At 36.2% G+C, this 25103-nt stretch overlaps 2 protein-coding genes across 3 annotated transcripts in view; one reads left to right on the top strand and one right to left on the bottom strand.

The window, feature by feature from the left end:
• The window catches only part of FBXO11 (F-box protein 11), a 73865-nt gene extending 56113 nt beyond the window's left edge, over window positions 1-17752 (top strand). The window contains exons 8-23 of one of the 2 annotated variants that reach the window (XM_032216426.1): window positions 4753-4859; window positions 4952-5063; window positions 5655-5761; window positions 5858-5995; window positions 8260-8477; window positions 9047-9132; window positions 9216-9310; window positions 10367-10489; window positions 10566-10651; window positions 12459-12535; window positions 12625-12768; window positions 13511-13621; window positions 14709-14816; window positions 16080-16188; window positions 16275-16373; window positions 16443-17752. In XM_032216426.1, coding sequence (XP_032072317.1) covers window positions 4753-4859; window positions 4952-5063; window positions 5655-5761; window positions 5858-5995; window positions 8260-8477; window positions 9047-9132; window positions 9216-9310; window positions 10367-10489; window positions 10566-10651; window positions 12459-12535; window positions 12625-12768; window positions 13511-13621; window positions 14709-14816; window positions 16080-16188; window positions 16275-16373; window positions 16443-16587 — 1865 coding nt within the window. In that variant the 3' untranslated portion in view covers window positions 16588-17752. The remainder of the gene's footprint in view (window positions 1-4752; window positions 4860-4951; window positions 5064-5654; window positions 5762-5857; window positions 5996-8259; window positions 8478-9046; window positions 9133-9215; window positions 9311-10366; window positions 10490-10565; window positions 10652-12458; window positions 12536-12624; window positions 12769-13510; window positions 13622-14708; window positions 14817-16079; window positions 16189-16274; window positions 16374-16442) is intronic. The other variant, XM_032216427.1, reaches the window with a different exon arrangement.
• Window positions 17440-25103, bottom strand: part of MSH6 (mutS homolog 6) — a 30218-nt gene continuing 22554 nt past the window's right edge. The window contains exons 7-10 of the mRNA XM_032216425.1: window positions 24050-24139; window positions 21122-21276; window positions 18304-18503; window positions 17440-17881 (exon numbers count right to left, since the gene is read on the bottom strand). Coding sequence (XP_032072316.1) covers window positions 17806-17881; window positions 18304-18503; window positions 21122-21276; window positions 24050-24139 — 521 coding nt within the window. The 3' untranslated portion in view covers window positions 17440-17805. The remainder of the gene's footprint in view (window positions 17882-18303; window positions 18504-21121; window positions 21277-24049; window positions 24140-25103) is intronic.

The raw sequence follows: 25103 nt of genomic DNA, 5'->3' as shown, positions 1-25103 counted from the left end.
CCTAATTGGGTTAGGTTTTTTTACTTTTGTAGTCTGCAATGGAAAGGCTATGCCAGTGATGGCTAAACTTTTTTGGATCACGTGCCAAAAGCGGGGGGAACCCAAGGGGGGTCCTGCGTGGGCATGGCCATACCCATAATGCTATGTGTACGACCCCAGCACGCATGCGCACGCAACCAGCACTCCCCCCCCCCAATTTTGGCAAGCTTTTTTCGCCCTCCCTAGGCTCCAGAGGCTTTCTAGGAGCCTAGGGAGGGCGAAAAGCGGACCTACGGGCAACCTGGAAGTTCAGGAACGGTGACTTCTGGTTTGTATGTAGGACTGCTTTTCACCCTCCAGAGGCTTCCCTGAAGGCTCTGGAGGGCAAAAAACGGTCTTAAAAGAAGGCTGAAGTCAGCTGGAGCTGACAGGGCAATGCCTTGTGTGCCCTAACAAATGGCTTCATGTGCCACATGTGGCACACATGCCACACATGCCATAGGTTCGCCATCACGGCTCTATACTATAATGGAAGCGTCCATACAGTGTTTTGCTCCATTGTTTTTCTCCATTGGCTACAATTTCATTGTCAATAAATTTTCCTTTTGTCTTTAAATATATTACTTAGTTTAAAGATGCTAGTTTTGCACATTAACATAGAATTGTCTTGCAACAAATCATGAGTGGTTCATGTGGTTCCCATCTTCAAAAAAAAATAGATCCAGGAAACTACAGACCTATCAGCCTGACCTCAATACCACGAAAGATTCTGGAAAAGATAATCAAGCAACGAATTAGCGAACCCTTAGAAGCAAACAAAGTAATAGCCAAAAGCCAACATGGGTTTGTCAAAAACAGATCATGCCAGACTAATCTTATTGCATTCTTTGACAAAGTGACAAAATTGGTGGACCAGAGGAATGCCGTCGATATAGTTTACTTGGACTTTAGTAAGGCATTTGATAAGGTAGACCATAACCTACTACTAGATAAAGTAGAAGAATGTGGGTTGGACAGCATCACCACCAGATGGATTCGTAACTGACTGACCAACCGCACTCAATGGAACTGCATCTACATGGAGGAAAGTATGCAGTGGAGTACCCCAAGTCTCTGTTTTAGGCCCAGTACTCTTCAACATCTTCATCAATGATTTAGATGAGGGAATAAATGGGGAAGTCATCAAATTTGCAGATGACACCAAGCTGGCAGGAATAGCCAACACTCCAGAAGACAGGCTTAAGATACAGAAGGATCTTGACAAACTTGAACATTGGGCACTATCTAAAAAAATGAAATTCAATGGTGAAAAGAGTAAGGTTCTACATCTAGGCAAGAAAAACGAAATGCACAGGTACAGTATAGGTGGTACCTTGCTCAATAGTCGTAACTGTGAGAGGGATCTTGGAGTTCTAGTGGACAACCATTTAAATATGAGCCAGCAATGTGCAGCAGCTGCCAAAAAAGCCAACACAGTTCTAGGCTACATAAACACAGGCATAGAATCAAGATCACGTGAAGTGCTAATACACTTTATAATGCCTTGGTAAGGCCACACTTGGAATAGGACATTCAGGTTTGGTCACCACGGTGTAGAAAGGATGTGGAGAGACTAGAAAGAGTGCAGAAAAGAGCAACAAAGATGATTAGGGAACTGGAAACTAACATACAAAGAACGGTTGCAGGAAGTGGATATGTCTAGTTTAATGAAAAGAAGGACTAGGGGAGATATGATAGCAGTGTTCCAATATCTCAGGGGTTGCCACAAAGAAGAGGAAGTCAAACTATTCTCCAAGGCACCTGAGGGTAGAACAAGAAGCAATGGGTGGAAACTAATCAAGGAGAGAAGCAACTTAGAACTGAGGAGAAATTTCCTGACAGTTAGAACAATCAGTGGAACAGCTTGCCTCCAGAAGTTGTGAATGCCCCAACACTGGAAGTCTTTAAGAAGATGTTGGATAGTAATTTGTCTGGAATGGTATCGGGTTTCCTGCCTAGGCAGGGGATTGGACTAGAAGACCTCCAAGGTCCCTTCCAACTCTGCTATTGTATTGTATGAGTAGGTTTTGGCCACTACTTATTTTACATCTTTTTTCTGATAATTTGTTTCCCCCCCCCCAACAGATAGGACACAAAAAGAAATTAGAAGTAATTTAAGATCCTAAGCAAGTCAGGGTTTTGATAAAATGTAGTGGCATATAAAAAAATAAGCAATAGTTTCCTTTTGGGACATGCTACCATTGTTCTAAACAGAAAACAAATTACATTATGATGTAGAATTAAATGCCAAAAATAGAGGAGTGCAGTGGCTCACATGGGTTGTGAGGCTGGGTTGACTAATAGCAATAGTGGGGTGAGCTCTCATCATTCACTCAAGGTCCTACTAACCTCACAGTTTGAAAACAAGTTATCACAAGTATATAGATAAGTACCACTTCAGTGGGTGCATTAATGGGGACATGAAAGAAATACCTAATCGGGCGTCCCCCAGGCAACAGTGATGTCACTGGCTAATCCTTTCAACCCAGAAGTGCTTTAGACACAAATATGACATGCCAAAAAGAAAAAGACAACTTGCCAAGATTGAGGCATTAAGAGACTAAGGTATCGTGATTGGTTGTGCAGTCAGCCAGACGTTTAGATTGGATTTGGAATTTTATCTATCAAGTCCTTCCCAAGGACCTGGATAGACATATGTTGTTACTTAATAATATTAAAGCTGCCTTTTGCAATTGACTGATATAACTACAATGTTAGTTAAACTTCAACTCTTCAGTCATTCATTTGCAATTGAAATCAACTTATGCCCAAGCTAACTATTGTATGAAGGGCCTAAACTTATCCCAGTATCACAGCACTTGCAGAAGTCAAATTGTTTAGTTAAGTGTGTGTTGGTTGGAGATAGGAAGATATAACCTTTTTCATAACACAATTTACCATTCAAAATTTATGAAATCTGCTTTCCTCTTTTCTGAAGGAGAGAGAGGGATGGTTATATCTCTTCCCCAAATAGCTTATAATAACTCAGATGATATTTGTAGGTAGGAAAACACCATGGGAGAAAGAATAATAATTTCCAAGTGCTAATTTTCTAATCTAATACCAATGTAATGTAGTGATTAAGGAGCAGGAAAATTAGGGTTCTAGATGCTGACCCTCAGTCCAAAATGTGTGATGGGATTAAAATCACGGGAGGAAGTATAATATAAAACACCTTGAACTTCTGCTTCAAAAAAACAAATAAATATAAATCTAATAAATAAATAAACATGCATTTATATGCATATTCCAGTCTTGTAATCAAATACATTAGGAGCCAGCAAAAGTATATTGTCATCTGCTTGGCCTTCTCCAAATCAAAATCTTCTGGTATACCCTGAATTACTTCCGTGGATGTTAATGGATCTTCTGGGTTGTATTCCATTTTTCATGAATTGATCATTGCACACACAAGAAAATATTTGCTGCAAAAGAAAGAGAATGCCTTTAGAGGAACATTATTTGATTAAAGATACTGTTTCCATGACACTCTTCTGTTTGTTACATGTTCATATCAGTTTGCTTACAATTCCTTCTCTACTGTCTACTGGGTAAGTGGTAGTAGTAGGATGAACAGTGGTCACACCTCTATAGCAGAGCAAAGGAAAAGGAATGGAGCCACTTGCCCTCAATAGGCAAGTGAAAGGATCAGCCACGCTCAATGTGTAGTCTTCAATGGAATTATATCTACATGGAGGGAGGTATGCAATGGGGTACTGTATCTTAAATCTATCTTCTGGAGTGTTGCCTGTGTCTGCCAGCTTGGTGTTGTCTGCAAATTTGATGAGTTCCCCATTTATCCCATCATCCAGATAATTGATAAAGTTGTTGAAGAGTACTGCACCTAAAACAGAGCTTTAGGGTATCCCACTGCATACTTCCCTTCATGTAGATGCAGTTCCAATGAGGCCAAGTAAATTATATCTACAGCATTCCTCTGGTGCACTAATTTTGCCCCTTTGTCAAAAAATGCAATAAGATTTGTCTGGCATGATCTGTTTTTGACAAAATTGGCACTACTGAGATTAAAATTAAAATGACTAATTATAACTTTGTGCTCCTTCTGATGGCTTTTCAAATAGATATTCATTTGATTAAACATAGTGCAGATGTAAGTAGTACTATAACTTATTTTGGTTTTAAGAATTCTACAAAAATATATAACAGCCTGAACTGTTTAATACTTTACAATCACTCCTGTGTTCTGCCTTGAATGAGATTATGTTGTGAAGTCAATACTGGCTCATGGCAACTCTATGAATAGTTGTTCTCAACCCTCTCTACAGTTAGGTGACTAATCATTATTAGAGTAGCAACCATCACTGTTGTTGTTATATTAATCCATTGCATTGCTGGTTTTCTTTTGTCTGTATATTTTCTTAAATCTTGCCGAGCACAAAGATTTTCTCTTTGCTTGCCATGTCCACGGTTTGAAAGTCATTGTTTGTCATTTGAGCTTTGATTAATGGTATAGTTCTTTCTATTAAAACTAAAATTATTGTCTGATTTAATCTGAGGAAAAACATTTTTTTAATTTCTGTAAAATAAAGTTACTGGGCTGAATGTAGACTAAAAACAATTCAAATTGTCATCTGAACTGTTCAATATAAAGTTTGATTTTGAAAAAAATATATGATGTCAAGTCTTGTGATACTACTTTTTAAAGGAACTAGAAACTATGGTTTGTAATTTACATCTTGTAATTTATTTTAAAAAATTATATTTTTTGTAAAGCTCCTGGGAAAGTAGCAGATAAAGTCATTATTGAAAACACAAGAGATTCAACCTTTGTCTTCATGGAGGGATCAGAGGATGCTTATGTTGGTTACATGACAATCAGGGTAAGAAGAAACATGGGCAAATATGTGCCTTGAACCTATTCCTCTGAAAGAAATGAATAGCTAATAAAGGGATTTATTTTATGTTATTTCAGTTTAACCCTGATGACAAATCTGCACAACATCACAATGCTCACCATTGCTTAGAGATTACAGTCAACTGCAGTCCAATAATAGATCATTGTATTATTCGAAGTACTTGTACAGGTATGCAATTTCTTTGTAAAACAAAAAGTAGAAAATATTTGTAGATAATTTCTGAACTGTGTTTATATGTGTAATGGAACCTTGCTTTCCTAGGTGATGAAATTTCATGTGTTAATATGAACTTTCCACCTAATGACAGTCTTTGGATTCTTGGAGCTTTACTTTTTTAAATGTTTGTTCACTTGTTCCCAGGTATCCCTAACTGATAATTTATGGTAGGGGTGTGCAAAAGTTCCATTCTGGGGAATACTTGAAAGTGTTATGCTTCTTACAGCTCATCCCAATCCAGCTCTTCTAGGAGTGGTCTGGCAGACTTCCAGAACAGGAGGTGGTTTGTTGTATTCCTACTCCACAGAGCTCAAAGCAGAATATCTTATATATCCTTAATTAAGAATTATATAAATTGCTATACTGCTCTTTGTCTTCTATAAGATGTAATTTATTTAGCTTAGTATTGTATTTTGAAAGCCAAGATTACATAATTGGCAAAAATTATCCAATTGCAAAAATGAACTGGTGGTATTTGTTTCACATATACTATGAAAGACAAACACATATCTCATTTTTTATATGTACAAACTTCATTTTCAGTTGGTTCTGCAGTTTGTGTTAGTGGCCAAGGGGCTTGTCCCACTATCAAGCATTGTAACATAAGTGACTGTGAAAATGTTGGACTCTACATCACAGATCATGCACAGGTAATACTTCTTCCATTTTTCTTTTTTGCTATCTCTTTTTTATTGTTTCTTAACTATTATAACTCATTCTAAAGTCATTCTTTTCTAACCTTTTAGGGGATATATGAGGATAATGAGATTTCTAATAATGCATTAGCTGGGATTTGGGTTAAAAACCACGGAAACCCTATTATAAGACGAAATCACATTCATCACGGGCGAGATGTTGGTGTTTTTACATTTGATCATGGCATGGTAATGTATATTTCTCTATGTGCATAAATACACAAGCAATATAGACAAGTGTATTTTGCGGACAGATTTTTATGTGTATGTATGTCTCTTGGGAAGAAGCTTTGTGAACATTCAAGATGTATTTGTTAGTTCATTAGTCTCCATTACCAAAGTAATGAAATCTCTTGCATCTATAGAACAAGTATATAGTATGGTTAGCAGAGAAAATTTAAATCAAGAACCTTGGGAGACAATTACCTTCATGATGTCCTTACATTCCATAACTCTTACTCTCCGTGTATTTAAGAGACATAATCAATTACTACTTTAAAACATTAACTCTTCTAAAGCTATTTTCAATCCTTCAATGATTGTTCAGAATTGTTTCTGTGTAGGTACTTACATATTAGTATGGCAGATTTTCTATTGTATCAACTTAAAAATATAACTACAAATTCCCTTTCCTCCCCCCTCCCCTTCCAAGCATGATTACAAAGGCACTGTTGTTTTATAGTCCATCAAGACATAAAGTGGGAACTGCAAGCAGTGGAAAGCTTGAAATGAATGAGTTTTTTCTCTTTATTTTTTTATTTGGATATCAAGTGCAATTGGGACGATGTTTGCATAAATCACTTATCACAATATCTTAGTTTTACTATTTTTACAATTGCACCTTGACCTAACTGGGAAACTATCATATATTACTTATGTAATGAATTGAAATTGTCCACAGTTCCAATTCAGAAATATTTAGTATTTTGAGGGGTGTGGCATTATATGAATTTCTGCTTCTTGGTGGTGCTGCAACAACACAACACTTTATGTGTTAAAAGTTGCCAATATTCCTGTTAGTTTAGCACTAGTTGGAACTGTTTCTTGGTTGCCAGTATAAGTAGTTACTTTTAAATGTGCTTCCATGTTGGTTGTTTCATTTCAGACATTGGACATTATTGCCAAGAACCTGACTTGAGTTCTCATATTTCTTATATAAATTATATTTATTACATTCCCTGAGTGCCAGAAACAATATTTATTTACTAACCTTATGTCACTGCAAAGCTTTGATGCTGCTTCTTGCAAAATATTATTGCTAGACAGAATGTCTGACTTCAGAAAAAGAGCAGCAGACTGTGACAAGTCATGTGATTTTAATTCAAAGACAATGTAAAATCCTTTTGTTCAAAATTAATAATCAAGGGGCTACATTGACACTTTCCTATAAAATAAAATCTGATAAAAGTCAGTTTATTAAAATCATATTTCATTTCAGAACTAAAGGAAGTTTGGATGTTATAATTTAAAATTTAAAATTTTGTTTCAAAATACTTTGTTCTCTATTTGAATGGATTTCCTGCATTTCAAAAATTTATTGTTCAAAAATACTAGCATCCCCCAAAGATCTTTTGAAACAAGTTCAGGTATACGCAGGCTAAGAATAGAAATATTTTAAAAAAATATTGTGCACTATTGAGCTTTTCTTATCCTTTAGAGATCACAAGTCTTGCGGATAACATGGGAACTTCTCTGGGAGAGTCAGAAAATGTTGGTCTTTTGTTTCAGAAGTTAAACTTAATAATGCATCTACATTAATCTTAATATTTAAAAATTAAAATAGCACACCAAAAAAATCTTCAATGTATTGTGGAATTCAATCAGCAGAATTGAGAGAGAAGTTTGAAATGTTGCAAAAACAGGATTAGAAACTGCATGTAGTTTGTAAGCCAAGGTTATATATATATTTTGTTATATGAACCTTTCTTGAGAAAATAATCTAGGGTTGGTTATATTGAATTAAATATAATAGCTACATAGAAGACTCTTTTTTTCAACTGAAAAAAGGGGCTTAATATATTCTGCTATTATTAAGGGTCCAACAGATGGTGTGAAAGAATATGAAAACATTTTTCTTAATATTATTTTCATGCCATAGTAATAAATAATAGCCAGATTAGCATAGTGGTTAAAGCACCAGGCTATATAAACGGAGAAACTGAATTCTAGGCTTGCCTTCGGCACAAAGCCAGCTGGGACAATCCCTCTCTCCGGGACCTAGAAAGAAGACAAAAGCAAGCCACTTCTCAAAATGTTGCCTAAAAAAGTGGAGGGTCTAAAAAGTACCATAAATAAATAAATAGTTTTAATAGTATTACATATTCTTGTGTACAGACGTGTTTCATTACAACCATTAAGTAGGTAGCCAGAAGATAATTTCTTTCTATTGTTTCTTCTTGCCTCCCAACATTCTCTCTCCCCTTTCTCTTCTTCTCCCCTGGTCTTATGTTTAGGGTTATTTTGAAAGTTGCAACATACATAGAAATAGAATAGCTGGTTTTGAAGTGAAAGCATATGCAAATCCTACTGTAGTTCGTTGTGAAATCCACCATGGGCAAACTGGAGGAATCTATGTTCATGAAAAAGGAAGAGGACAATTTATAGAAAATAAAATTTATGCAAACAATTTTGCTGGTGTATGGATTACTTCAAATAGCGATCCAACCATAAGGTACTATCTTTATTTTAACTTACAGAGTTTTACCCTAGGAAGTATTGCAAAATGTTTTCTGTATATTATTTTAGTTATTTGGGAATCATCTACTCTTTAAATTAGCATTTGAAGCAGGACCCAGAAGTTATCTGGATGTGAAACCGTGTATAAACTATTCTAAGCTCTCCAGATGAAGAGCACATTATACCTGCAATTATAACATTTGAAAAATAAATTTAGATAAGAGACGGGTAATCTTTTATTGTATAGAAGACTATATTGCATTATGTAGTTTATTGAGGAATGTGTGATATACAGAACTGAAGCAACTATTGGTGGGTCCAGGGCTAAAAATGTCTGACTTTTTTTCTTCAATGATATCCTGTTCTCTTGCTTTCTCTCTCCCTCTTTTCCCTAAGCAGCAGACTGCAAAAAGCAGAAAGATGGTTTGAACTAGAAGTTTGGAGATATCTTGGGGGAGAGGCAGAGGAGGGAGAGATCAAGTTGAAGCATTTGGAATTAATGTGATGACCCTATTTAAAAAAGTTGATACCTGACAATGTTATTTTCTGGTTTTAAACCTTTAGGGGCAATGCAATTTTTAATGGAAATCAAGGTGGAGTCTACATATTTGGTGATGGAAGAGGTCTTATTGAAGGAAATGACATTTATGGTAAACAAATATTTGGTCAGTTGCATTTAATATTCTTTATGTCCTACATGCCAAATTTACTTACACTTTTCTAATTCCAACAGGGAATGCATTAGCAGGAATACAAATTCGGACTAACAGCTGTCCTATTGTTCGGCACAATAAGATTCACGATGGCCAACATGGTGGTATATATGTGGTAAGCATAGTTTTGGAGTAAACATTGGAAGATCCATTATTTAGCTTTATTTACAATATTAATTTTGTAGATAATTGAGAAAATCATAGCATGAACTCCAGGAACCATAGGAGTTCTAAAATGCATGAAAAGGATGGATGAGTTTGCTGCCAACATGTGCTCCTCCTTTGCTCCAGTCTGCATACAAATCTTGTGCTGCTGACAAAGTGAGCTGTAGCTAGATTTAACAGTAGATGGAAAATACCATATTCAGGAAGCAGTGATGCAAAACATCTCATGGATGTCATACTCGTGTTGTCACGGCAGCATCATGTTACATATCAGGACTTTTCTCCCCTTTGTTAAATTGAGCATGAGCGTGGCCAGCACCTGATGCATTCAGCCCATAGGCAAGGAGCTTGACACTCCTGATCTATCTGGTTTTTATGTACTCGACTTCCAGTGACTCTGGGCAGTTGAGACAGCAGAATAGTACTATTCTCAGAAAGCTGGTTGGTTGGAGGAATGAGCAAAATATTTCATGTATGAGAGCATGTAGTTTTACCTGATTGTGACCACCAGACCAAAATATGTGCTTAATTTAAGCAGTGGTGATTTAGTGTGTGGAAAATTAGTAAGGAAGCAGCAAGGTGAGGTGAAAGAGAGGAAGCATCTGACAAACTTGAGAGAGATGGGTTAGTGTGGCATTTGAGAACAAAGTTAAGGAAAAAAGGGCTATGAAGATTAGTAGGTTGCCTGCCTGGCCACACAAAGAAGTGGTGGAATGAGAGAAGAGGTGCACCAGTCTTGCTTTACCTGCTACACAGAATTACTCTGGATTTTTGCTTCAGGCAAATGCTGGCACCCAAAATGCTTGATTTTGGTTTGGTTAGACCATGGTCTATCTTGCTCTCCAAATGTTTGCTTCAGGTTTGAACAAAACATATTCATTTTGTAGATAACAACACCCCCCCCCCCCCCAATTTGTTTGTACTCAGAACAGAAAAAACCCTTAGAAGGAATTGACCAAATTGATTGCAGGTTGCATTTGATTTGCATACTTCTGTTTTCTTTCAGCATGAAAAAGGCCAAGGTGTGATTGAAGAAAATGAAGTTTACAGTAATACCTTGGCTGGAGTCTGGGTTACAACAGGAAGCACTCCAGTTTTAAGAAGAAATAGAATACATAGTGGTAAACAGGTATGTTGCTTACTATTGTGTAAGTTACAGCAATACTAGTTTCAAATGTTTTACTATTTTTATGTTTATGCTTCAGGTTGGTGTCTATTTCTATGACAATGGGCATGGGGTATTAGAAGACAATGATATCTATAACCATATGTACTCAGGAGTTCAAATCAGGTAAAATATACTTTTATGTACTTCCTTAAAAGAGGCTTAGTATGTATTGTTTTCATTCAGTGACTTCCTTCTCCTTTAAAATGATCCACACATGGGATTGTGTCAGTCTGTGTTTGTATGTCTTATTGCTTTCTTCTTCTGTTTAATGAGAGTGATTTTTCAAATGGTAATTCAACTACAAACAGGGAAGGACAGTTGTCATTCATTAAATGTAATTGAGACTTAGGACTTAAGTGGTTGACTTTGAATGATTAACTTATTTGTAGCTATCATGAAACATGCTCTACCTTGTCAGCACACTGTGGCTTTTTTCAGAATTTTTCTTTCTTCAAGTTTAGCGCATTGGGGGTCTGTCAGAGATACATTTGATACCATGAAGAATTTCACTGAAAGTGATAATTCCTTAAATGTGGGGTGGGATGAGTGCTGTAGTTATAAGACTTTATTACCACTGGGAAAACAGACCATATTTTGGAAGCAAAAACATAACGACATGGGAGGCTCAGATAAAACACATTCAATCTAGCCATATCTAAGTCCTATTAAAATAGTGAAATTTATCACACTGTTTAGGAATTCTGCTTGTAGTCAGATGATAGGTATTCAAAGCTGAGCCAGAGAGGAGGTGGTTATGTTCTTTAATGCTTTCATTTTCTTTTCAGTCTTTACTTCAAAATAAGATTGTTTTATCTGGAAGCATCCCCTTCGCTTACTTTACTAAATGAGATTAGCTTGACTAATAATATTTGCATGAGAAGGAATTGATTTATTGTGTGGTACCATGATATCCACTATCAACCACATATAGGATAAATCTGCCAGTCAATTGAATAGCTTCAACCTAGCCCACTGCTTGTACTTTTGTCCCAATGTCTTGCCCAAATGAGTCAAAGGCTGTTTGATGACATGCAGTTAAAAAGAGCTGCAGCAGGATTATTGGAAGTGGAATGAGACAACTTGGCACAGCCAACTTGCTGCAGCCAATTTGCCATGGCCAATTCACTGCGGACAATTTAACAATTATTTAAAATAATTTTTAAAATATTTTAATTTTTGTGTTTCACATTTCATTTTGTCCCTTCTTTTGCATCCTTTCTTTAATATTTCTATTTCACCATTTCTTCAATATAAGTTTAACTCTTGTCCCACAGCAAGTTGTCCTGCAGCAAATTGGCCATGGCAAGTTGGCCGTGATGTGTTGTCTGCAGCGAATTGTTATAGATCCTCTTGAAAAGAGATTTTTTTCCCCTCTCTGCAACAATCCTTCCTCAAGATAGCTACTTCCCCACAGCTCTTGGCAATGATTTGGAACAGGGCCATTGAAGGAAGCGGAATGAAGCAACTCTTGGGCTGAAAAGAGTGTATTACCCTGTTCTCTGTGACATAAAATCATTTAAAGATAGAACAGGGGGGAAAAGTCTCCATAGAGAAAGTGCAAGCAAAAGAAAGCAATATGCACAATTCAAGTTTAAATATGCTAAATAATGCTATGAAGTAAGTAGTATGTATGCATATGCTGTTTGCCCTAAATAAATAAATTCCCTGTCTGGCTGAATACATTTTCTTTAGAGACCAGTCTCAGAGTATGGAAGATTTGGCATTGAGATAAATGCAAATAAATTATTTTTATCTGTGCCAGGATGATGTGAGAACAGAGATTAACGTTCCATTTCTGGTCTAAACTCATCAGACATTCGTAACTGAAATGTTAACATTTCTAGCAATGCCCTTCCTCTTACAAGTGAATTTTATTTTATCAGTAATAAATTATAAATACATTTTGACTAACATGTTTACTTATACACAGAACTGGAAGTAATCCCAAAATTAGGCGCAACAAGATTTGGGGAGGCCAGAATGGTGGAATTCTTGTTTATAATTCGGGTAAGTTCAACTTTACTTTGCTTAATTTTTAAAAATGCAATTTTTTTCCACATTGCTGATGTCTTAAATTTTGCTTTTATCTTATAAAGGGCTTGGTTTTATAGAAGACAATGAAATTTTTGACAATGCAATGGCTGGAGTATGGATTAAGACAGATAGTAATCCTACATTAAGAAGAAACAAAATCCATGACGGCAGAGATGGGGGAATCTGCATATTTAATGGAGGCAGAGGTTAGTGTCTTATCATTTTTGTATTTTTATTATATTTTCTAATAGTCTTGTGCTGATAAAAATAAAAATTGAATTCCAGATCCAATTTTGTGATCAGAATCTTCGCTTCCATAGAACTGAAAATGCTAGTCCCAAATTTGCTGATTACTACTTTCCAAAGCATTTCCAGGCGGATGGGATTGATACTAATTTACCATTTGCCTTTAAACTATTCTTTGTAACAGATGGATGATATCTGTTCTTTTCTACCCTTGAATGACCATAAATTTCTTACTTACACCAGAGAAATAGGTTCAAATATTTTTGGTTCTACTAGTTTGGCCATGCAACCACCTTAAGAACTCTTCTAAATTTAATTGTTTTGATTAAGAAACTGTTTCCACTTACAATAAAAATGGAACTGAAGCTTTTTTGATCCATCCAAAATAGTTTGGTGGGCAATATTCAAAATTCCATTGGTGTAATTGTAGCCCTTTTTTTTTTGCATGATTATGAAATTGATTGAAGAAAACTCTATGCAACATAATCCCATGTAGGTCTGTTATTCAAGATTTTTTTTCATTAAACCGTATTGGAATTCAGCTATGCTAGTTTTCAACATAAAAGGCTTATTCATATTATTACTGTACTATTATTGTAGTACTAATATTAGCATATTATAGGAGATGTGTGTGCCCTTTCCTTTTTCTGAGGAAAAAAAAGGGATTTCGGACTGAAATTAATGTTCTTGTTTTGGTGTTAGGCCTTCTTGAGGAAAATGATATCTTCAGGAATGCACAAGCTGGAGTTCTTATCAGCACAAATAGTCATCCGGTGTTACGGAAAAATAGAATATTTGATGGATTTGCGGCAGGTTTGTGTTTGATTTGTATTGATTTTAGTTCAGAAGAGTGGCTGTTTTAAGCAGCTTAGTAAGGGTGCCAGGGCCTTGCCAGTACTGAAGATACATCCTGGGGGACACATGCTGACATTTTAATACATTTCAAAAACAACAATTTTGGTATTATATCAAAGTTGTGGTTTTCCTCCTTTTTTTCTTTTAGAAAGTGTCATAGCCAGAGCACCATGTTTCAAACAGCTTAGCATTCTTCATGACATTTGCAATTACTTTTTCCAGAATGTTAGTGGTAGCTATGCTAATTTCTTTAAGAAAAAAAAGTAGTTTCTTCTGGCACCATCCCAAGCCAAAATTGCCATTGTGATTAGCAGCTGAATTGCTTTATATTGAAATCAAAAGATCTGTATTTTTTCATGAAATGTAGTTATCTGCCCAGTCCCCAGATATATTTACTACCCTGTATAAATATCTCCTTTGGGGAATGTTCAAAGAATAGCCATAATTACTGAGTTTTACCAAAGTTAAAACAGCACTTTGCTTTTGTTGAATATCCTGGCATACAAAGTCATATTACTCTTGAAGAATAAACTTGCACATAAAGATACCAGGCTGCAATACTGGTGTATCTCAAAGAGTATGGTAGGCTTCACATATTAAATATGTAGAATTCCCAAGTAAAAACTGCAATGCTACTGACACAACTAACTTTTAAATAGTACACTTTGTGTACAGCAGGGTTATATGTTGAATAAAAATAAATGCACTCATGCAAATGAGTTGCTTTTTAAGGAAAATTTCATTTGAAAATAGATCAAATGAAGCCCATTATATAATCCCAAAACTCAATTCTTGCCCTGCCCTGTTCCCTTTGTATTCATGGAATTGAACCTAACCATCTGTTTCCTAAAGCAGTGCTTCAGTGTTTAATAAATATTACAAAATGTTGATACTTGAATACTGAAAGTTGTAATCAGCTTCAGCGTGAGTGCATCTAATAAGTGCTTTTTCCTAGTTGGCATTTTTTAAAGTCATGTGGAGTTTATGTAACTAGTAAAATACAAGTTTTGTGATTATTAAAATATTTTTTTCTTTTTAACCTAAGGTATTGAAATAACAAATCATGCAACTGCAACTTTAGAAGGCAATCAGATTTTCAATAATCGGTTTGGAGGTTTATTTCTAGCCTCTGGGGTCAATGTGACAATGAAAGGTAAGTAAATTATACTTATTTGTAGCATACCAAAACTGTTGGAATATTTTATTTTTGCACAATTATCTATTTTCATAAGCATGGCTGTTTAAAAATAAGGAAACATCTTAATATTTAGAACAACTTTAAAAGCACAACCCAGTCACCATCCACTGAAGGAAAGGTATCTCACAATAGAACAGGCTTTTCCAGTAAACTCTTAAATCTACTTTGGAGGGTTGGGTTAAAAGATTTCAAAAGGACAGAATGGGAACATTTCTTCATGCTTCAGGGAATAGTTTGTTGAACGAGCAGAAATATACTGGTGTAAGAGATATAGCCCTAAGTTTTTGTAATGAGTACTGTGGTAATTTGTTGTAAACAAAAATCTTTCATTCAGAGCTAGTTCTTGTTCTGACTGCTATGGATTGTGAACATAAAATAATTTCACTCTTTAGATACATCTAGATACTTCACTGATTAAACTTTCACATATATCATCAGTTTTATGAATATTTTTCTGTAGTTCTATATATTTGCATGAACTTTTCTCTGGAGTAGGCTTTTTCCTTCCTTGAATAAAAGGTTCTCTTGATTTCTTGCATTCATAACCTCTTGTCTTTGTTATTTTGTTGATCTCTGTTTGATTGCATTGCTTTTTTAGGCATAATATCTATCTCCTTGCTCTTGCTTTCCTGGCACTTGTCCAGGTTTCTGGCCTCTTTTTCACTTAAAAAAAATGGTGGTAGTTCTTCTCAAAAGCTTTTAGTATTATGTTCAAGAATGTATTTGGCCTCCCTAAGCTTTCTTGCAAAATAAACAGGATAGGCAGTTTCAGCTCTTTGATTTGTAGTCATTCCTCAAAAGAGAGATACAAAAATTGATTACATTCTGATCATTCAGAACTTTGTAACATCTCTGAAGGCAGTTATGTTGTGAAGATCTAGGCTTCAGTTTTTGAGTGTTGACCATTCCCAAACATTGGGGACAACATAATATGCAGTATTTAATACTTAGGACCTCAGAAAAATAAAGAGAATACAAGCCAAAGACAGATGGGACAACTGTTGACAAGGAATGAGGTGCTCCTGGATAGCTTTGCTGCATTTAAGAAATAAGGCATGCATTAAGACTTGTATTACTAAATTCCTTTGAAATTATAATTAAACTCTGAAGGAATATTTTAAGAAGTAGAATACTGGAAGGTTTCCAATTCAAACTATTTTAGTGTTATCAAACATCAATATGGTAAACTAATACTGTGAAATCTGCCATTTAATATAGATAATAAAATAATGAACAATCAAGACGCCATTGAAAAAGCTGTTAGTAGAGGCCAGTGTCTATATAAAATATCAAGTTACACCAGCTATCCGATGCATGATTTCTACAGGTAAGCAACTAAACATGATAAATCCTTCTGCCCTGTTGATTTGGATTTTGGAAAGTCTAATTATTTCTTTCCTTTATTTTTTGTAGATGTCATACATGTAATACCACGGACCGCAATGCTATATGTGTAAATTGTATTAAGAAGTGCCATCAAGGACATGATGTCGAATTTATTAGACACGATAGGTATGTTGCATAACCTTTGCTGAAAGACTGTTAAATATAAGTTGAACTTTTTCAATAAATATTTAAAAGATTTCTCTCTTTCAGGTTTTTTTGTGACTGTGGTGCTGGAACACTGTCCAATCCCTGTACACTAGCTGGAGAACCGACACATGATACAGATACACTATATGACTCTGCTCCTCCTATAGAATCTAATACACTGCAGCACAACTGAATTACTTTTGAGGAAAAAAAAGTCCTGCCATTCTATTGTAACTATTATTTTGGTTTTTTGTTTTTTTTTGGAGGAAGTTATACTTGCCCATTTCTGCAGAGACTTTAAAATGGATAATAAATGGTGACACTATGGAGCTCAACCTACCAAAAAGAAAGTGGCAATATGTTGACTCAGGATAACAGAACTGGGCGTTTCAGCATTACTGTGTAAAAGACTAAGGGACAGGTGTGAAGAAAGTGAGCCGTGTATTTGTACAGATGGCAACTTCCAAAAGACTGGTGTTTCTACAAGTAGCATTGAAACGCAGTCCCATTTGCAGTAGTCCTATTCTATAGACGAGCAGCAGTCTTTGTTGCTGCCTTTATGGACATGGGTACCAATTGCTTTTTGTAATATGGTAAAAATGTGAGCTAGCACTTCCGCATTTATTTTGGTTTTTTAACATTTATTCAGATTGAGATGATTTTAATGCTTTAATCTCATGTAGTTTTTAATTTCAAGCAAATCTTTATTGTACTTGAATGTGTCCTGTTTTGTTAGCACACCTAGACTTGCTGTAACTGTACTCATGTCCCAGTATGTATGTTCTTTCTATGAAAGAGAACACTAATCTTAAATTATATCCAGCAATTTTTCTGGTATCCTTTGCAGTTAGAATCTCCCCTTCCCTTTTTTCCAATCCTCATGATTTACATCACCTCACAAAACAATGTTTTAATGAGACTTTTTGGGAGATAATGCACTATAAAACAAAGTACACAGGTGACAGTTTGCAAGAGGAGGTTTTACTGTGTTTTAAAGTACACTGTAAGGATCTCCCTAAAAACAATCCTGTATTTTACTCTGTTCACAGTTTTATTGAACAGTCTAGACATTACTCTTATGAACTGCTGACAATTGTAATTTCCTGCTCCAATGAAGATGAGAAAAAGTATATAGACGCCCTATACAGTTTCATAGCTTTTTTCCATTTATGTGTATTGGTGACAGTGGGTAATCAACAGCCTGAAAGTGTATGCATGTACCATAACATCTAGACTTAATATATTGTGGAGTATTCAATAATCATTATGTAGAGGGTAGCTAAGAATTAAAAGGGTTTAATTTCCTAGGAAAGACAATGGAAAATGGTCATTTTTAAAAAATAAAGTTTATTAGATCATTGTGTTGTTTACATACTGCCTTTGAAAACTGCTGGAAAAACTATACAGGGTCTCAAAAATGAAGCAGAGTTAGTTTGTCAAGATAGTCTTTGGCTGCTAAAGCTCCTTCAGCTATCCAACAAAGATTCCTGCAAAAGCAAACATGCAATTATTCCAGCACAATTACTCAATCCTCAACCCATTTTAATATGCAGAAAATGTATAGCTCTGGATTTACTGATCCAGATGGTGCATACATTTTTCCATTGAAGCCTTAACACAAATCTGACATTGCACTTCAGGTCCAAAGCACTATTTTTAAAACTAGTTGAGAAATGGGTCTTCTAATTAGTTATGAATTACAACTCTCTGTAATTCTAGCCAATGGTTAAAGATACTGCAGGTTCAACAAAAGTTGGAAACTAGGGTTACTCCTCCCCCCCCCCTCAACATCTCTCCCCATGTTTGTTTTAAGCCTTCCCTTGGGTTGCAGAGGTACTTTAAGGAATATTTGTGACCATTATATTTTTTTTAAATAGAAAAGTGAATAATTGAAAAATGATGAACTTACCTAAATACTTTCATTGAAAGAACAGATTTTTCAAACTCTTTTGCCTTTTTGTGGCCTTTCTGAATCACTTCTTCTGGAATGTCAGCAAGCCTTGCAGCATTAAATCCATAACTTTTAGGGCAAGCCCCCTTAACAAATTTATAAAGGAATGTGATTGTTTCTTGACTAGGATCTTCACACTCATTTTCTACCATACAAGCCTGGAAAGAACAAGACATTAGCAATTTAGGCATTTTTTTAAAAAAAAACCTCCATTATTATAGCAACATAGTTGTTTAAGATAGGCAGGCCACCCAATATATTTTAAAAAATAAATTCCAAACATGCAGAATTCAAGCAAACAAAAGTAGAAGACATGTCTGACAATCACAATGGCTGGGGAGTTCTAGGAATTGAAAACCACACATCCAGCAATTGCAAAGGTTTGAAAACATTACATAGAAACATTTAATTCTCAAATGACCCTCAACATAAGCATTTCATTTTTCATGATAAGTATGATTAGCCCATAATGACAAACCATACGTATTTCAAGAATGAAAGAAAAAGAAACCAACCACTTTGAAAAATCACTTTGTCCTTAGAAGTGTTTCAAGCTTGATAATGGGATCGTTTAAACATTGGAATATATCTTGTCACTGAATAGTGAGCAGAATGTATTTTGCACCCTTTTAAGTACGTACATTTCACAGTGGTGCTTAAAAGTTTGTGAATAATTTTGAATTTTCAATATTTCAGCACAAATATGTCTAAAACACGACCTGTTCTGTACACAAGCCCTAAAACTAGATTAGATCTTGTTTAATTAAACAAATGTCAAAAACACTGTTCATTTATTTATTGAGGAAAATTATCCAAAATTACATGTTTGTGTCTCAAAGGTGCTTGTTCAAATGGACTTTGTTTTTCTTTGAAGATGTTTTACTTCTTATCCAAGAGGTTTCTTCAGAACTGAAGAAACAAAGTCCAGTTACCTTTTGGAAAAGCACCTTTGGGACAACCATGACCTGAATGACTGAGAATCTCCATAGATATTTACATATTTGTGTGCACAAAAATATGTGAACCTTTGCTTTCAGTAACTGGTGTTCCTGCTTTTGCAGCAATAACTATAATGAAATAATTCTGATCAGTCTTGCACATCAGCTTGAAGGAATTTTAGCCCAATCCTTACAGAACAGCTTCAATTCAGGGAGGTTAGTGTGTTCAGTTTCAGGTGTTTCCACAATGTTTCTATAGGAATTAAGTCAGGATTTTAACTTGGCCATTCCAAAATGTATTCTGCTTTAACCATTCTTAGTCCAACTTATGGCTTAGGCCACTGTCTTACTGCATGATACACATTCTCTTGAATTCAGTTCATGACGAACCTTGATATTTTCCTGCAGAATTTGCTGGCACAATTCAAAAATTATAATTCAATCAATGACAGCAAGCCATTCTGGGCCACAGCAAAGCAGGCTCAGACCATGATATTCCCACTATGTTCCATAGATGGGATAAGAGTCTCCTGCTGGAATGCAGTTTGCCTTTCATCAATTTTTATTAAAGCCACAAGAACCATGGCGGCACGGTGGTTAGAATGCAGTACTGAGGCTACTTCTACTAATTACCGGCTGATAGCAGTTCGATTCTCAGCAGCACCAAGATTGACTGAGCCTTTTATCCTTCCGAGGTCGGTCAAAGGAGGGCCCAGATTGTTGGGGGCAATATGCTGAGGGCTGTAAAGCACTGAAGCAATATATATAAGTGCTATTTCTATTTTGGTCTCATTCACAGACTATTTTTCCAATAGTGCTTTATCCATGAAGTCTTTCACAAATAGTAAATGGACAACAATGTTTTTTGTTTTGTTTTGGGGAGTAGTGGGTTTCTCTTTGCAACCTTAACATGGAGAGCATTATTCAATGTTCTTGTGATCATAATCTCATGAATACTGACATCTGCTGAAGTGAGAGAAGCTTTTAGTTCTGTAGAGGTTACCTGAGCTTCTTTGAGGAGTCCTGGAATGATACATGCCTTGCTCTTTGTGTGATCTTGGTTGGTTGACCTTTCTTGGGTCGATAATAATGATATTGAACTGCTTTTATACATGATCTGCCTAAGAGTGGAGTGGAGTCCAAACTCTTTAGAAATAGTTTTCAAAACTTTTCCAGTCTGGCGAGCATCAACAGCTGATTTTTTGGGAATTACTCAGGAATGTCCTTTGTTTAAACCATGACACACTTTCACCTACCTGTGTTGTGAAGATCTGACTCTGATAGTGAATACCCAAAATTCTATTCTTTAAATAATGCAGCACCTCCCATACTCACATCAAACTGATCAAAACATCCGGCTCTTAATTTCTCCTTCAAATGAACTGGTATTGCTACAGGTTTACATACTTTTGCCATACAGAAACATGTTGCTTTGTATCACTGCCCTCATAAGTATAATATTTTTAACATTTGTTTAATTGAGTTCTCTTTGTTTAGTTTTAGGACTTGTATAGAGAACAGCTCATATTTTAGATCCTATTTCTGCAGAAATATTGAAAATTCAAAAGAATTCACAAATGTTTAAATATCATTGAATCTGCACCGCATTTGATGCAAATTAAGGATAAAGATCAGAAATTTGCCACTATTTAGGAAATGAAGGGAAAACAATTTTACACATTTTCTTGCTTAACAAGAATTTCAATTCTTGTTAATCTATTCTTGGAAACAAGGGTAGTTTTCATTTAGCAGTAATCTATTAACAAAACATTTTTAAACATTGAATATGTCTAATAAAATTGCTGAAGCCGCTATTACAAGCATAGAATATTACATACCATGTGTCCCAATCGTACAGAGAGACTGTGAGAATAATCTTCTACTAAAGAATGGTAATGTGTTGAAAACATTGTACGGCACTTAATATTCTCTGAAAGTTCTTTGACAACTGCACTAGCAATAGCAGTTCCATCAAAAGTTGCTGTTCCTCTCCCTGGAAAATTGAGAGAGAACTGTAGCAAACCTATTGCAACAGACATGTCTTGATTTAAGCACCACAACTGAGCCTAGAATTTTGGACAAAAGTCATTGCAGTCGTAAGTCGAGTCATCACATGACAGAGCTTTTTTATAATTGATGGTCATTAAGTGAGTCACTACGATCATTACGTGAATTGTGGTTAAGTCTGAATCCAGTTTATTCAATGGGTGGGATTTTTTGGCCAGAAATTGGCAAAAGGGTGGTACAGCAATTATAAATTTGAGGACAGATCGTAAGTAACTATTTTTGAGTCCATCATAACTTCAACTGGTCCTTCAACGTAAGTCAAGGTCTCCCTGTATCCAGCAGTTTGGATTTAAGAACACTCAGTTGTTAATTTCCAGGAAGCCAACCCATACACCTACTGCATGTATGAAGCCTGCAAGTACCTGACCATTTTACAGGGATAACAATCATGGACATTTTACAATATTTCTTGCCACAGTTGTTCAGTGAATCATTGCAGTTGTTGAGTTAATAACACAATTATGTGAATCTGACTTCCTCATCAACTTTGTCAGAAAATCACAAAAAGTGATCACATAATGCCAGGACACTGCAACCTTAATAAATACATGCCAGCTGCCAAGAATTTAAGTCACTTTTTCCAGTGCTGCTGTTAACTTCGAAAGGTCCCTAAACAAATGGTTGTTAGCCACCAATACCTTTAATATTATTAGCAACAAGATCTGCCTAACCCAAGTCCTTAGGAAGGACTCAACAGGTAGATAAAAATGTCAATCTAATCTAAACATCTGGCTGACTATGCAACCAACCACAATATATAAACTGACTGTGGTGGTCATGGTTAGAGGCATATTGTGTGGCATATCAAAAAATCTTGCATGGTACTTAGAAAATCTGCACATTGACAAAATTTCCACCTATCAATTACAAAAGGCACACATTATACATTATGCCAATACATTATGTCAGTCTAGGTTCTTTAAGAAGAACCTGATGCTTATGAAGCCAAAACCAGCTAAAGAACTGGCAGGTGACGTCACATTATTATGAACAAATAATAATCTTAAATTTTAATTCTAGGTTTATTCAAGTATTTGCTAAATTAAAATTATTTAGAAAATCAACTACAATAAATTCAGTTATGAAAAACAAAGATACAAACCAAAGGTTCCGTAGGAAAAGGTTTTTGTCTACATATGGAATCAAGAATGGGCCCAAACTACTTTTTATTTTGATTTTTTTAAAATCATTTTGCACTACTTGCAAGTCCCACCTTGTAAACAGAAGTTGGAAGTTTACAAATTGGAGGTTTAGGATAAGAAAATGTATTGCTTTTCTGGATGGCTGGGCCAAATATTTTAGAACTATTAAATAAAACTGTTCAATGAGAGCTTAGTCAATGAAGGGGGGTTCTACTTGCCAATTAAAACTTTGTCAGTATTCAGGTCAGATAATTTCAGAAGCATTAATTATTGTTTTTTAGTTTGTACTTACAGCCTGTTAATCACCTATGTTATCTTAAATCAACATGGAATATACCATGTTCCAAAACATTTGGGTGTCTCCAGGGAATCGGCAGAATATGCAGGCAAAGGCCTTCATTGAAATGTTTAAGCACAAACTGAGCAGTCACATTGTTCTAATAATCTTGCCTTCTGCTTTATATGCTTCACCTTACATGAATGTGAAGATGCAACTCTGCATCTCTGTAACTGTGTATATGGTTAGCAACTCTATATATGGTTTCAGTTGCCTCTTAATTTTCTCATTCACTGTCCTTGCAAATCATGTCAATTTTGATGAATTAATTTATAATATTACTATAGTTTATTTACCCATAGTTATATAGTATATATATTTGGAAAAATGGGTCTGACTTTTAGATATGGCTGGGCAAGAAAAACCCACCATTAAGCATTGCAAGCATTTATTGTATCCATATATTGTATTGGTATCCAGAAAATATTAGATGTTTGCATTATTATTACCCAGGTTGGAATGGGACTGTTCTCGTACCATTTGTCGCCCCTTGTTTGCCCCCAGGGTTCCGCCCCCAGCCATTGACCCCTACCATTTCACCTCCGCTGAAAGGGCCCTAGTCAATAACCAATTGTGGAAATGTGGGCAACCTCCAGACCCCAACCCAGTTGTGTTTAACTTTCCTGTAGCCCTTGTGTTGTCCTGTCACATTGGGGGGGGGGGGGGAGGAATGCAAACGGTTTTTTAGCTTGGAGTCCTTTGGGATTGGGCGGCCTATAAATTTAATAAATTGAATTGAATTGAATTGAAAGAAACCCCAGAGAGGAAACTCGACATGAAACTCCCTCCCTCTCTCTCCCTTTCCTTCCTCACATTGGCTGGCGGTGAAGTATCTCTTGAGCCCAAAAGGTCAGGGTAAGCAGTATTTCTCTGAATGGTCTGTGACGAAGTTTCTGGGACTAAAGAGGCTGGGTCCCATTGCCCAGGGCAAACAGCTAGGGTCCTTTCAGCTGTGGCGAAATGCTAGGGTTCAATGCCTGGCGGCAGAACCCTGGGGGCAAACAAGGGCCAGCGAAAGGCACGAGAACATTCCTAGACCTACCCAGGTACTAGCAAAGAGACTTCATTTAAAAGAAAATGCATATCATGTTATACATTACTTTGCCTTTCTAAGCCACATTGAAGTAAGCAAATATATGGGCAACACAAATCTGATTTTGAAGCAACAGATTTCACGAAGTATTAAAATTATGACACTCTTAACCAAAAAACATACATACCTAGCTCGTCCATAAGAACAAGGGAATGCTCTGTTGCATGTTGCAGTATACTCGAAGTCTCACTAAGCTCAACAAAGAATGTACTTTCTCCTAATGGAAAGCATATTAAGATATTAACAAAATGTAGCCAGAGGCAGGAATATCACATGCAATAAATCTAAAAATTTCTCAATTATTGGTTGCACATACTGTGCAATGCACAACCACAATTTCTGTTTACTGCAGTACCAACAAGTCACAAAATATTTCAGATTGACCAGCCACATAGGGAAAGATCTACAAACTGTAAAAGATGAGAAGAGTTACACTCCAATACATGTGGAGAAAGCCCTACAGGTAATCGAGGTATGACAGTTTACTTAGCGATCACTACAAGCGAAGTTATGGCATCACCCCCTCAAGTACTTATGACACAGTCCCGAGGTTACGAATGTTGCTGCATCATGGCAGTCATTCATCCTTACGAATAACTGCAGAGGCCCTGCAATGAAATTCACCCTGTCTATATCAGACACACTTCCACGGGATCTCCACAAGCACTGGGCCTGTGGAGATTCACCTTTCAAAGATCTAGCGAGCTGTCTCCTCTCCAGCCTCTCTGCTACTATGCTTCAGGCCCTCTGTGCATTTGCAGAGAATTTGTTACTGATCTCACATGATCTCGTACTGCTTCAGATCTCCATTCTCTGCAAATGGAGACCCGAATTAGATCCATGCCACAAAGCTTAGCAAACAGACAGGAAGCTTTGGTGTTTGAGGCCTTGCCGAAGCCTGCAGGGGCAAGACATTGTATCCCTGCAGGCTCCGGTTGTCTTTGTAAAAAGCTTTTGATGCCAAGAATGGAGACCAGGAGCCCTCTGTTTTTGGCGGCAAAAGCCTTCAGCAAAGACTTGCCAAAGCCTGTAGGGGCAAGAGATTGCATCTCTGCAGGCTCCAGTTGTCTTTGCAAAAAGCTGTTGCTACTAAGAATGGAGGCCAGGAGGGCCATGCACATCGCTCCCAGCCTCTGCTCTTCGTGCCAAAAGCTTTTTCCAAGGACAACTAGAATCTGCAG

This window comes from Thamnophis elegans, chromosome 4 (assembly GCF_009769535.1).
Source record: "Thamnophis elegans isolate rThaEle1 chromosome 4, rThaEle1.pri, whole genome shotgun sequence".
Lineage (NCBI taxonomy): Eukaryota > Metazoa > Chordata > Lepidosauria > Squamata > Colubridae > Thamnophis > Thamnophis elegans.
Note: the sequence above shows the minus strand (reverse complement) of the source record. Positions and strands in the feature narration are given on the sequence as shown.